The sequence below is a fragment of the Carassius auratus genome, chromosome 31, assembly GCF_003368295.1.
Source record: "Carassius auratus strain Wakin chromosome 31, ASM336829v1, whole genome shotgun sequence".
Taxonomy (NCBI): Eukaryota; Metazoa; Chordata; class Actinopteri; order Cypriniformes; family Cyprinidae; genus Carassius; species Carassius auratus.
Window position 1 is genome coordinate 6,103,408 of NC_039273.1, and position 13,059 is coordinate 6,116,466.

At 33.2% G+C, this 13,059-nt stretch overlaps 1 protein-coding gene across 2 annotated transcripts in view; it reads right to left on the bottom strand.

Annotated features, from left to right (window-relative positions):
- Window positions 1-7,074: 7,074 nt before the first annotated feature.
- The window catches only part of LOC113050328 (contactin-4-like), an 82,810-nt gene continuing 76,825 nt past the window's right edge, over window positions 7,075-13,059 (bottom strand). Inside the window, exons 21-23 of one of the 2 annotated variants that reach the window (XM_026213183.1) lie at window positions 10,567-10,679; window positions 8,459-8,627; window positions 7,075-8,336 (exon numbers count right to left, since the gene is read on the bottom strand). In XM_026213183.1, coding sequence (XP_026068968.1) covers window positions 8,242-8,336; window positions 8,459-8,627; window positions 10,567-10,679 — 377 coding nt within the window. In that variant the 3' untranslated portion in view covers window positions 7,075-8,241. The remainder of the gene's footprint in view (window positions 8,337-8,458; window positions 8,628-10,566; window positions 10,680-13,059) is intronic. The other variant, XM_026213184.1, reaches the window with a different exon arrangement.

Below are 13,059 nucleotides of genomic sequence, written 5' to 3' on the forward strand. Positions count from 1 at the left end.
GGTTGAGCCCTACCTGTGCACGTGCCTGTTTGGTTTCATCACAGCCATTAACTATGATTTGTCATTTCTAGACAGGCAGTGGGTATTGTGGATCAGGGAATGGCTGTTCAATGTTGTATTTTGTATTATGAAAAAAAAAAGTTTCACTTTTCCTTAAATTAATCAAATTCGTAAGTTATTGAATGAATGAATAAACAAATAACACACAATCATATTCTGTATTAGCGGAGGTCACATGGAATGATTTCTATAAACAATGATAAAAATAGAGAAATAAAACAGAGAGACATCATGTTTTTATAAAACTGGATGGACAGCTTTCAGATATATGTCTTTGCAAAATCACAAGAGTGGTTAGGACAGTCTGAAAGTGGCAAATGGAGAAGAGAGAATGAAAGAGAGAGAGAGAGAGAGAAAATAACCCTGTAGACTGTCAGTCATCTTCTCCTGCTCTTTGCAGGGAGTAGGGGCTCCCAGACTTTTTAATTCTCTGTGAATCTTCTGTCCATCACCACACTTTATCCCTGCTTTAGAGCTTGGCTCAGACTCACACACTGTCACTTTCCTGACAAACTACACCTATGCATGGAGAAACGTCATAAACTGTCAGGAAAAAAGGGGGGAGAGAATCCATCCGACTCCTCTCAAGGGAAAGCTATAGAGAAACCAATACAGATATTCCATACACAATCACTTTCACTGCATACTGGCACTGAATAAATCATTAAAAATTATTGATCTTATCAAATCTTATTCAAACGGAACAATGCAGAGGATGAAAACTTAGCCTAGCTTAATTTAGACTAGCTCTAACACATTGACTTTGAAGCTTTTTGTTATGTTTAACCTCATTCTAGTCTTTTAATAAACCCTGCACATTACTATGGGTTATGCTGTTGGAAGGAAGCTGCAGGTAGGCAATTCATGTAGAGGTTTTAATTGACTTAAAATTAACCCTGACCATTTTCTAGGCCGAGGGCTTTGACAGCACCCTACTTGGATTAGCAATTTTAATTATTGCAAACGTCAAGCAGGGCTAAGAACCTGCTCACAACAGGCTAACAACACCAAACAAAATGACTGAATCACTGATACCTTTTCTTGGGGTGAATATATTCTCATATTGCAATAAATTCCCTGAGACATGCTCACAATCACTAATGACAGGTGAAAAACATGAAACAATCAACTAATCAACTGTGTCAGACTTCCGCTTAATAACATTATAAAATCTTCTAAAAACAGATGAAAAAAAAAAAGTTAAATACAGTATAGCCAAAATATTTACAAAAAGGGCCTAAAACACACTTTTACTGTATATATATATATATATATATATATATATATATATATATATATATATATATATATATATATATATATATATATATATATATGTGTGTGTGTGTGTGTGTGTGTGCGCGTGTGTGTGTGTGTGGGTGTGTTTGGAAGTAAAAATTTATGTTTGAATAAACCTACACTGAAAATCTGTACTAGCCTACTTAATACAGTCATTCTAATAAAATGAATATTTTAAAATAAAGGTAACATTTTAATTAAAAAAAAAAACACTATGGAAGATTTTCACAGAAATCACTGCTTGACAAATCACATTTGAGCATGTTTATTTTAAAATTACTGTATATTGAATAATTCCAATACCAAGTTCTCATTCGAAAACCCACGTTTAGATTTGCCAGTTTTAGCCAAACTGAGCTGACTTTCAGAACTGGTTTATATATTTATTCATTTTGGCAAAAAAAAAAAAAAAAAAATCACTTCAGAGGACCTTACCGTCAGTCTATGTTGTTTGATCAGGTTTTGTGCACCTGTTCTTAATATTCACCATCACATCAAAAGTAAGAGTCTCTGTGAGCCTTTCGCTTCTGCTCAGCTGACAGGTGAAGTAATGGCCCATCTTTCCTCTAACTTCTAATCCTGTTTACTCTCCTCCTCGGATGATGCCTTTTCCACCGCTTGGAGTCTGGGGACAAGCTTTGTAAACACACAACCTTCTCTATTCACGCCAATTTACAGGCCTAGCAGCCCAAGGCTCTACTTTGCAGATTATGAATGCTTTAACCTGGCTTTCCACACCTCTTGGTAATTCTGTCTAGTTTATCTTCTTCGGACCACATTTCCTAACCCTCCCCCCTTTACGTGTGTCACTTTCGTGTGAATTTATGTGCATAAACGTCGTGACCACATCAGCTCCATGAAACACAGAGAGCTTTTCTTGATATACTGCCATGTCATCAAATTCTGCTGGTGTGCAATTGGCAAATTAAATGATTAGTTTTGCATACCAAATAAGGCTGTGATCAGTTTGATTGAAGTGGTTGAACAAATGAAGAGATATTCTAAGGCACAGGGCAATAAAAAGGACGGTTTCTCCTTGGCATTCACAGACGTCTTTAAATTGCCGCATGCCATGTAAGTAATACAGCAAATTAGCAAATCATGGCAGCCTCTCTTTAGATCAGGTGCCACTTACATCTGTAAATTAATTGATAAGGGAGTGTGAGCAATCCACTGTGTGAATACATTAATGCCATTACAGAGCTGATTGCACTTACAAAGTATTGCAGGCAAACAGGTATATATTTTTATATTATAGATGCAGATGATACTAAAATAAAGCGTACCATTTTGGCAAGAATGTGCTTGAAAAATTCAAAGGAGATTTTTTTTATTTTTTAAATAACATCAGAAACAAAATGCAAATATAATGTCCTGTTTAAGATGTTGAAAAGGCTGTTGTGTACTTTAAGCACACGATACACATTTTTGTTTACACTAGTAAAATAATAAAACAAAATTGGACAGAAGTAATTCAGATAATATAGCCCAAAATATACATATAAAAAATCTAATATAATGTGCTTCATTAATAGTCATATTTATTTATAATTGCAGCATTTAAAGCAATAACAAAATACTTTTTGAAAAGATACAGACACCTCTAAAATGAAAAAAATAAAAATAAAATAAATAAATAAATATTATATATATATATATATATATATATATATATATATATATATATATATATATATATATATATATATATATAAAAATCTTGGATGACTTCTTTTTATATACGTCTCCTCCTTTTTTTATTATTTATTTATTATTTTTTTATTTATGTGTTACCTCAATTATAAATGATAATTTTACTATGATAAGAGGTTTGGTTATAAGTGCATGATATAATTATGTTAATTTTGACATTGACCAATGAGATTTCAGTCAGTATTTACTCATCCTCATGTCTTCCATTTATCACAAAAGTGGATGTTTTGCAATATGTTAAACAGTTTTTTTTTACATACAATAAACAAACAATAGCTGGGATGAAATAAAAATCAACCCTATTTATTTTCTTAACATGTTTTAATGGACACAATTCATCCACGCAAATTAAAAGGCCATTTATAATAAAATCATATTTTTTCCAATTTAAAATATAATGTATTCCTGTCTTCAGTCACCTGATCCTTCAGAAATCAATTTAATATGCTGATTTGATGCTTAAGATACATTAATATTATCAGTTTTGAAAACGACTTGATATTTTTTTGTGGAAAAAACAAAACTTTTTTTTTTTCAGGATTATGTGAAGAAAATTCAGCATTTATTCTATATATATATATATATATATATATATATATATATATATATATATATATATATATATATATATATATATATATATATATATATATATATATATTATATATTTTGTCATTACTGTCATTTTTGATCCATTTAATGCATCCTTGCTGAACAAAAATGAAACTTCTGAACAGTTTTTATATAATTTATAATTTATGAAATAAATTTTGGACTTTTACACTGTTTTCACAGCTTTTTGTGAGGAACAGACCACAAAAAAATCTAAACTTGAAAATCCAATAGTGTTTGGCATCACTGATGTCAACCCCGCACGATTTATATGGAAACAGTGTTTGAATATTTTCCATTGTGAATTAAAGCATGTAATATTTGGTTGTACTGTTTCTTTAACAGCGATGCAATAGAACTCACTGGAATTAAAGCATATTAGCACTCTTATATCAATTAAGTTTTCTTACTGACTCACATATATACTTCTGTCTTGTCTACCTGGTGGTGAAATTTGTTTTATGGCCCTCACCTGCTTGCATTTATTAATAGGCAGCCAGGTCTCTCATCCCCCCTTCAGTACTATGACCGTCTTCTCAACCTTTCCCAAACTTCTAAACCATTCATTACGTTACCAGTTTCCCCACTGTGCAACAAGTGAACTATGTCAGCCCTATTCTATCATTGAAATGATTAATTTGAATCGCCAAAGGTTTCCTCACAATTATTTCTCCATTCATATATCCGGGGGGCTTTATAAACCTCTATGACTATCTATGAAAAATCTGGCCCACATTTTCTCCATTCATTTTTGCATAAGATCCATTACATCGCTGCGGGTTAGAATTTTTAATCTTCAATAAGCACATCTCTGCCTACCTTGAAAATATTGTCAAGAAGGAAAGTGGTGATTATTTATCAGTGACAGGATTGATAAGAAGTGCACGTAAATGTCTACAATTGGGTCCAAATGAGACAAAAAAAAAAAAAAAAAAACCTTAACAAATCAATATATATATATATATATATATATATATATATATATATATATATATATATATATATATATATATATATATATATATATATATAGTTTTTTTTCCAAAAGTAAAACAAAGACAAAATCCAAATGTTGACTGAAATCATTTCTTTACTTTAGAGCACTGAAGTCTTGGTTTAAGGCAGCAAAGTGTCTGACATATGCCATACTGGGATCGTACTGCAATCAGATAAGGTAAAACTCGCTGGCAAAGTGAGCAAGGGTTTATTACAGCCATTTTGTGAGATTATGCAGACACATTGGCTTGGCAAAAATAGTGATTAGGCAGCAGCCTTCCCATGTCTCGCTTCCATATGGGTCTTTACAGCTCCAGTGAAGCCATTAATTTAGGAGGATCAGTGCGAGAAATATCAGTACCCACTGAAATTTGGTCGGAATCACAGGCACTATTGAAGGGCACCAAATGACATGCAAGGAGGACTTCCAAAAGCCTCTGTGACTGCCTACGACTGCTCCCGTTTCAGCTGGACTAGTATTTATGGTTAAATCCCCTGGTAGCCCAACAAGTCGGAGCAGTTCTCGGGAGATTACATCCGTGTTCACACACTTACCTGTCAGTGTTCTGACAAGCTTATTCCTCTGAGCTCTTGGAATAAACTCCTACACCTTCACTGTGAAATCTACTTTAGCAAACTCCATTTCACACCTCAATTTTAGCCCGGCTTCATAACATGATGTCAAATGCTGGTAAATAAACGTGTAGGATCCTCCTTATTGAGTGACCATATTAAGTCCTAAAAAAAAGATACAGACATTTGGCTATTTCTAGTTTTGTATGGTGGTGTGATAAACATGTGACTAAGGTTACACCATTTTGGCATTGCAATTGGCTATGACATCATAATTAAACATACAGTAATTAGAATATCAGCGCCTTTAAGTTTATTTATCTATATGTACAGTGGAGCCTCCAAAAGACCACTTTGAAAATCTGGTAGTTTTCCCCCCAAAATTAACACACATTTTGGACTTCAGGTTATTAAGGGATGCTGTAAAGGAACAGTTCACCTAAAAATGAAAAACTGCTGAAAAAATTTACTCAATTTTACACACTAAAATAATTCTCTATTCATAATACTGTTTTCTCCAGTAAGGCATCTTATCTGATTAAAGGGAGAAAAATGCACATATAAAGCACTGTTTAAAAACAAATATATCAGTGGATTTTTTATGTGAGAGGACAACGGGGAATGGACTTTTTCACTGGATGAAGTGTTTAATGGATTATGAACTCATATTTTGAGTTAAAACATCATAATGATGGACTTGTTTCTATAAAACACGCAGCTTTTCACTTCACAAAGTGTTAAGTGATAGACTGGAGTCAGCTGTTTGGACTCTTATTCTGACGGCACCCATTCACTGCCGAGGATCCATTGGTGAGCAAGTGATGTAATGCGAAATATTTGATCAAAACAGAATCTCTTCTTCATCTCGGATGGTGTGAGGGTGAGTACATTTTCATTTCTTAGTGAACTTTTGGTTTAATTTCACTGAAACACAATGCTTTTTGGATGCTGGATTAGATGATAAATAGGTTTTACACAAACCGAGATACGTCAGAATCAGTATCAGTATCAGTTATGTCAGTTCAAGTGCAGTTAAGAATGGGGGGCATGCAAATTAGAAGAAATTAATGTTATTTCTCACTTCAACATTTCAATTAAATTATTCTGATACTTTAATTTACACTGAAAAGAAAGTTGCATTTAATTAGATAACTGCAAAATAGGAGCATTTTTCACTAGCTCAGATTTTGGATCCACGGTGTGTGTGTGTGTGTGTGTGTGTGTGTATATATATATATAGTAATTTAAATGACTGTCAGCAAGTATGCCTGCTGTCTTTACACTCTCATCCAACAGAGACTAATCTCAGTCTATTGATAATTACCAATCAGTATGCAAGTCTTTGAAGGAATCGTCTCCAGGCAACCATATAGATCAGCCAAGTTCTATTCCATTCATCAAATTAGAATGAAACGTCTCCTCCCAGATCAAAAATGCTGTAATGTATGTTGGAGGCTATTAATGATACTGTAGCTAATCATATATTTGCTCTACAAATATTTCAACATGAAATTTTATTTATTTGTATCTCTCAGAGATTGTACAGGATTAATACAAAGGTATTAAATAGGCCAAAACGCATAAATAACAGCAAAATAAAAATAAAAACACCAGACAAATATGTTACATTTATAAAATGCTAAATTTCAAAATAAGGCAAAAATGTATATACTATTAGGTGATTTAATATTTAAAAATAAAACATTAAAAATATAAAGAAACGCAATTAAACATACAGATACAATAAACAAATTTTAAAATAGATATTGCAAAGACAACAGAAATTAAATAAAAGTCTAAGCAATAACAAGGTAAAACATGAAAACGTTTTTTCACTATGCATGATAATTACAAACAGATAAACATTAAAAAAATAAATTAAAAATGATTAAAAAATAATTAAATAAACTGTAGAGGATATAAAACATATTTTTTAGATGTATGAATTGTGATATTTAGAAAATGTGAAACGCGCAGAGGGAATATTTGATTAAGTTAAGTTCAGACGACAGAAGTTAACTCGTCTCATTTTCAAGCGTACAAATCCAGAAGATGTTGGCAAGAAATATTTTCACAGGAACAAACATGATGAATAATCTTTGAGGGATATCAGGAAGGAAAACTGTCTCCCATAGCATAATGTGAATGACAGAATAAATCATAATTGAACTGATGAATTATGGGTTGAATTTAAAGGAAAAAGAAATGCTTTTCGTACGAAATCAAATGATTGACTTTCGTAATTGTCCAAACTAATAAATAATACTAACTAGCAGCAAGAAATCTGTGTAATTATCCAGAAACTATGTATCAAACCAAACTGCCTCTATTCTTTAAAACAGTAATATCTCAAGGCTGTTCTCATCTATCTAAAGGCCTTTTTACATACACAAACACAGCGTCACTGACTTGACTGACGTGTGTGAAAGGAAAAACAGCATGGGTATAATTCATAATTCAAGGATTTCTCTTAAAGATCCAACATTCCAGGTCACTATTACATTACATGGCTTAATATTGTGCTTAATTTGAATCTCAGTTCTGAATATCTAAGCAAAAAAAAAGAAAAAAAAAAGAAAGAAAAAAAGAAAGAGAAAGCCTGCTTTTTTTTTGCATAAAATCTACATACAAAAGACGAATAGTTTGACATAGAGGTAAAAAATACATAAAAATAAAATTCACAATACAAGGCAATGGAGCTGATTTACCATTTTTTTTTCCTCTTTAAAAAAAAAAGGACAATAAATCCAATATATCCACCCAATTAGATTTTTTAAGTATTAAAGCTGATGTGTGTATCTTTTTCCCAGTGTTAAACTATTTCCTCATATTTGTTTATCAATTGCAATTAAGCAGTTTTTAGGTTGATTTCTCTCTGTAGCAGACAGTAGTACAGTGTCTGGGAAACCATAATCGTTTTTGAAATTCCAGTTGGCGATATAAGTGGCATAGAAGTGACACCCTTCAGCTTTAAACAATTGCAAAGTTCTATGAAAACAACCATGACAAGATCAGAAACACTACTCCGTGAACACGGGCCATCTTGCTTGCGTCTGAACTGAAGTATCCCCTTGAGTTCAGGCCTGTAAAGGAGAGGAACACAAAGACATCACAGACAGGATTATATGAAACAATTGCCTGGTTAGCAGTTCTATTCTCAAAAATCAGTGTGCAGCGCTCTTAATGAGCTCTTATGAAGCCTTACTTGACATCTTTGGAATGCGTATAGGGCTGCTGCTGCTGCCGTCTCCTCCGTCACTCAGGGCTTTGATCTGAACAAGCAGGTCCTCTTCCGATGGCAACTGAAGCTCTACGGACGTCCTGTTGGTCTCGACTACGCTGTTTCCCCTGTGCCAGTTTTGACGATACACAACCTGTGTGGGAGATATTTTAACTCTTAATTCTAGATAATTATACAAAAATTGAAATGTGATTAGATAAAATATCAATCAGAAAAAGCATTTATTATGATGATAAATAGCACAAGCACGTTTTTAAAGATGTGGTAAGCGAAAGATAAATATGTATGAAAGTCTGTTTCACACAATTGGTCTTGCAATCTTCAAAACCCATGTAAGAGAGGGAATACAAATTGAATAATCATTAGAAATTTCAAATTGATTTTCAGTGGGAGGATTATTGGTATGTTTACTGACATATCTTGCTGTGAAAAAAAAAAAATAGGTTTCACAATCCATAAATCATTTAAATGTTTTTTTTCTTCTTCTTTTTTTTTTCCAGGCTGACAGTGCAAAACAAATAGCCACCAAACTGATATTCTTTCTTACTCATACAGACTAGAACATGTATGATTATTGATTGTATTATTCTGCAGGCGCCACACAGCGGACAGTTAGGACTGCAAATGAATAGTGCTTGTGTCTTATGAAAATGTCTTTAGCGAGGCCTCGCTAAGCTGGAGGAAAGCATCAGAGCCGTCCAGATGTTCACAGACCCTACAAGAATCTAAATTTTAGAGAGGCCATCGTCAATTAGCTGGCTGAACTCTGCTTCAAATTAATTTGCTTAAAAGAACTGAATCTCATTGGACAAATTTTAATCCTCTTTCAGAACATTTTATGTGAACTCTTGCTACAAATGACTTGGCGTTTGAGAGCAGCAGGAGGTCGGAGCAGCTTGTTCTGAAATGTAAAAAAGCCTTGGATGTTTCTGAACTGTATGTATGACCTTGAGTGTGAAAGGAAATTTGAAAAAAGTTAAAGATTACATTAAAGGGGAAATCAAATCTCGACAGTGAAATATGTTCAAGATACATATGTTTAAGATATGTTTAAAATACCTTTTCATTTAATGTCTAGTCAGATATTTGTTCAGAATTCATTCACTTTTACCACTTATATTTTTTTGCTAAAGGTCTTTCTAAAAGCCTCAATGACAGAACCCTGAATTTTCATAATTTTTACTAAAGGTTTTGCTAGCAAAAAGAAGAAAGAGAAGCCTCTGTTGAGGAGAGAGATTTGATTTGTTTTGACCAATCCCAAAAGACAACATTTTAACATTTCTAACACATCTGGATAGCTAAATGTGCATCCAATCATACGAATAGGAACAACAAAATGCCGGTAACAATTTACACTAAGGTTGCATATGTTAAAGGGATAGTTCACCCAAACATTTTAATACTGTCATCATGTAATCACCCCCATGTTGTTCCAAACCTGAATGCATTTTTTTTTTTTTTTCAGAAAAAAAAACACAAAAGATGATATTTTGGTCACCACATAGTTTTGGTTCCCATTGACTTCTATTGTGTTTCTTGCAAATCCAAATCAGGTTTAGATTGAGATTAGTCTCTGTTGGATGAGAGTGTAAAGACAGCAGGCATACTTGCTGACAGATCCAAATCCAAAGCTGTACGGTTGCCAACATTCTTCAAAATATCTTATTTTATTTGAAGATAGTATGTAGTGCTATTTTTAGTTGGATTTTCCCTTTAAGAAGTGACTTCATGATATGTATGCGTTATGAAAATGTCTTAAGTAGCAAAAAGTACTCTTTAGAACCAATGGCCTCTTATGGGAAACTAGCATTAAATATAATCCTATGCAAAATGATCTGTACTTCAACTGAGAAGTTCAAAGGAAGTTACATGAGCATCTGGAAAGACGTCACAGGCACTTCAAATGATTTTTTAATTTTATGAAAAAACCTTTGAATGCAGCTTTCAAAGGTAATGTTCTCAGTCATTTATCTCGGAGTATTTTATGTGAAACACCAGCTTACATGGCACACTGATACAGCACGTTTATCAGCAAAGCAGCAAACAAAAGTAAAACAAACAAAACTGATTACCTTGTAGCCGGTTACTTCTGATTCATTGTCCATCGCCTTCACGTGTTCCCAGTTCAGAAAGACCTTTGAGTTTGTCAGGTTCCACTCAATGTTCCCTGGGGGTTGACTTGGAGCTTAAAGACATAAAATATATTCTGCTTTACTTCCAACTTGTGTAATATGACTGAACAACATCTCCCATATATTGTGTCCTTTGCAATCTTAACAATCAGCAGCGCACCAGCTGAGGTATCATCTAAATTTAAGTTCAAAACTCACTGGCGCTGATTCAGTTCAGCTTGGCTCTCACTTTAAATTAGCTGGAATATATATAGATCTGTAGGAGTCGTTTTAATGTAACAGCAAAAAATAAAAAATAAATAAAAATAAACTGCTATGAAACAAAGAAACACTGTGCAAAACATTAAAGGAATATCTCACCCTACAACCTATATTCTGTGATCACTTATTCACCCTCATGCCTTTCAAATCCCTTAACAGAATGTCCAAGCTGGTCCTTTCCAGACAATGTCGTTGAATGGTGACCACCTCAACAGTTTAAATGTCTGCTTATTTATCATTAGAATAGCAATTAGTAGAAAATACTTATTTTATAATATTTTTATCTTTGTTGGCGCTTGACGAGGTCTGATCCTCATCCACTTTCATTGTAAGGCAACAAAGTAGAGTAGACTATCTTTAAAACTTCTCAATGTTGGGTTTGTCACACCGTCTGGATGAATAAATAATGCCTGATTTTCATTGCAGACTCAACTACCCTTTTAAGACATTTCTATTTATAAGTTCACAATTTTCACACTAAAGAATTATTTGTGACTAACAGAGACATTCATATAGAAATAAAGGCAAAAAAAATAAATCTTAAAAAAAAAAAAAATACATGCTGTTGTTATGTATTACAGATTCTGATGTGCCAGATATTTTAATGCTGCTTGAATGTCAGCATGCTCTTCTTTCCTTTATTTCCATAACTCCCTAACAGTAAAATAGTTGCCCCTAATGTTGGGTTGTTTTGGAGCAATTTTACAAATTTTGTGTTTGCCATTGCCTGGTCATGTGCCCACACAAACAATTCTACTTTTCACAGTAATTGAGGAATTTATACATAGTTTAACCGCAATTGAGCACTGAGCCAGGGGAAATCTGATCTCTTTTCTCATCAGATTTCATGGCTAGGACTTTGTGCACCACGTATTGATAGTTTTAAAAAATTGAGGATAATAGCTATATATTTGAAGCAATTTAACTAATGATACATACTATTACGATAACTATACTTGATCATAACAGTGGATGGATATTATGGTATGCTTAGTCAGAGAATCTGCCATACAAAGGAAAGAGGACAATCGGCTATCTGCTCCGACACAAAGAAAGAGATCTGTCAAGCTTTTTATTTTAAAACGGCCTTAATTATATGCTCAGTCTATTAGCTTAAAATAGCCATAAGACTACCTCCATAGTAATGTTATAGTTTATCTGATGAGTTTTTGGCTCAGTTGAACACAGCGTTTTGTTCTCAATTATTGGCATCAGATAATATGCCTATTTAGCCACGATAGTTTAACAAAGGCCACCTTAATCTCTTATAGTGTTGAGGAAACCCCACCAAGAGTTTAACAGGGTAGGATTATGATGCTCTCAGGACCTTAATTTATATATATTAGGGCCGGGACTCGATTAAAAAAATTAATCTAATTAATTAGAGGCTTTGTAATTAATTAATCGCATTTTAATCGCATATAAATATTTGACCTGAGAACAGTGAGAAGTAATTTTTTTCACATGGATTTATAGTATACCATTGAATAATGACTGAATACATAAGCTTAAGCAACAAAATATTGTTTATCTTTGTTCAACCAAGTCCAGCAGACCAGTGCAATTTTTGCCATGAAGTGTAGCAATAGCATATTTAGAAACAATTCAGAAATAGTACATTTCAGAAATTCAGGAAGCTTATAGGTGCTGGAACCTTCTGTAAAGTGTTTTTTAAGTAAAACACAATACTGTCAATTACCTTCATAACATTGGAAACACTGACTATTAGAAAACCTCTCTCTGTTGCTTCAGAGGCCATAACATACTCAATAACCTCGGCCAAAACAATAAAGAGCTCAACATAAACTTTTGCACCCACAAAATAATACATAGTTCAACATAAAGTGTAAAGTCCACGCTAGCTGCTATATGTTTTGCGTTGAGGTGATACTTGAGGCTCGATCATGTGCTGCGGTGATATGCGAAGTTGCGAACGCTATTTGGTGCTCCAGTATAATTGGTCCGCCGAAACTCATCCAGTGAGAAACGTTACGCGGTGCAAAAAGAAGTTATTAAAAATGCGGGATTTTTTTTTTTCTGTAATTAATTAATCTTAGTTAACGCGTTATTTTTTGTGTAATTAATTAATCTCAATTAACGCGTTAAAGGCCCGGCCCTAATATATATATATATATATATATATATATATATATATATATATATATATATATA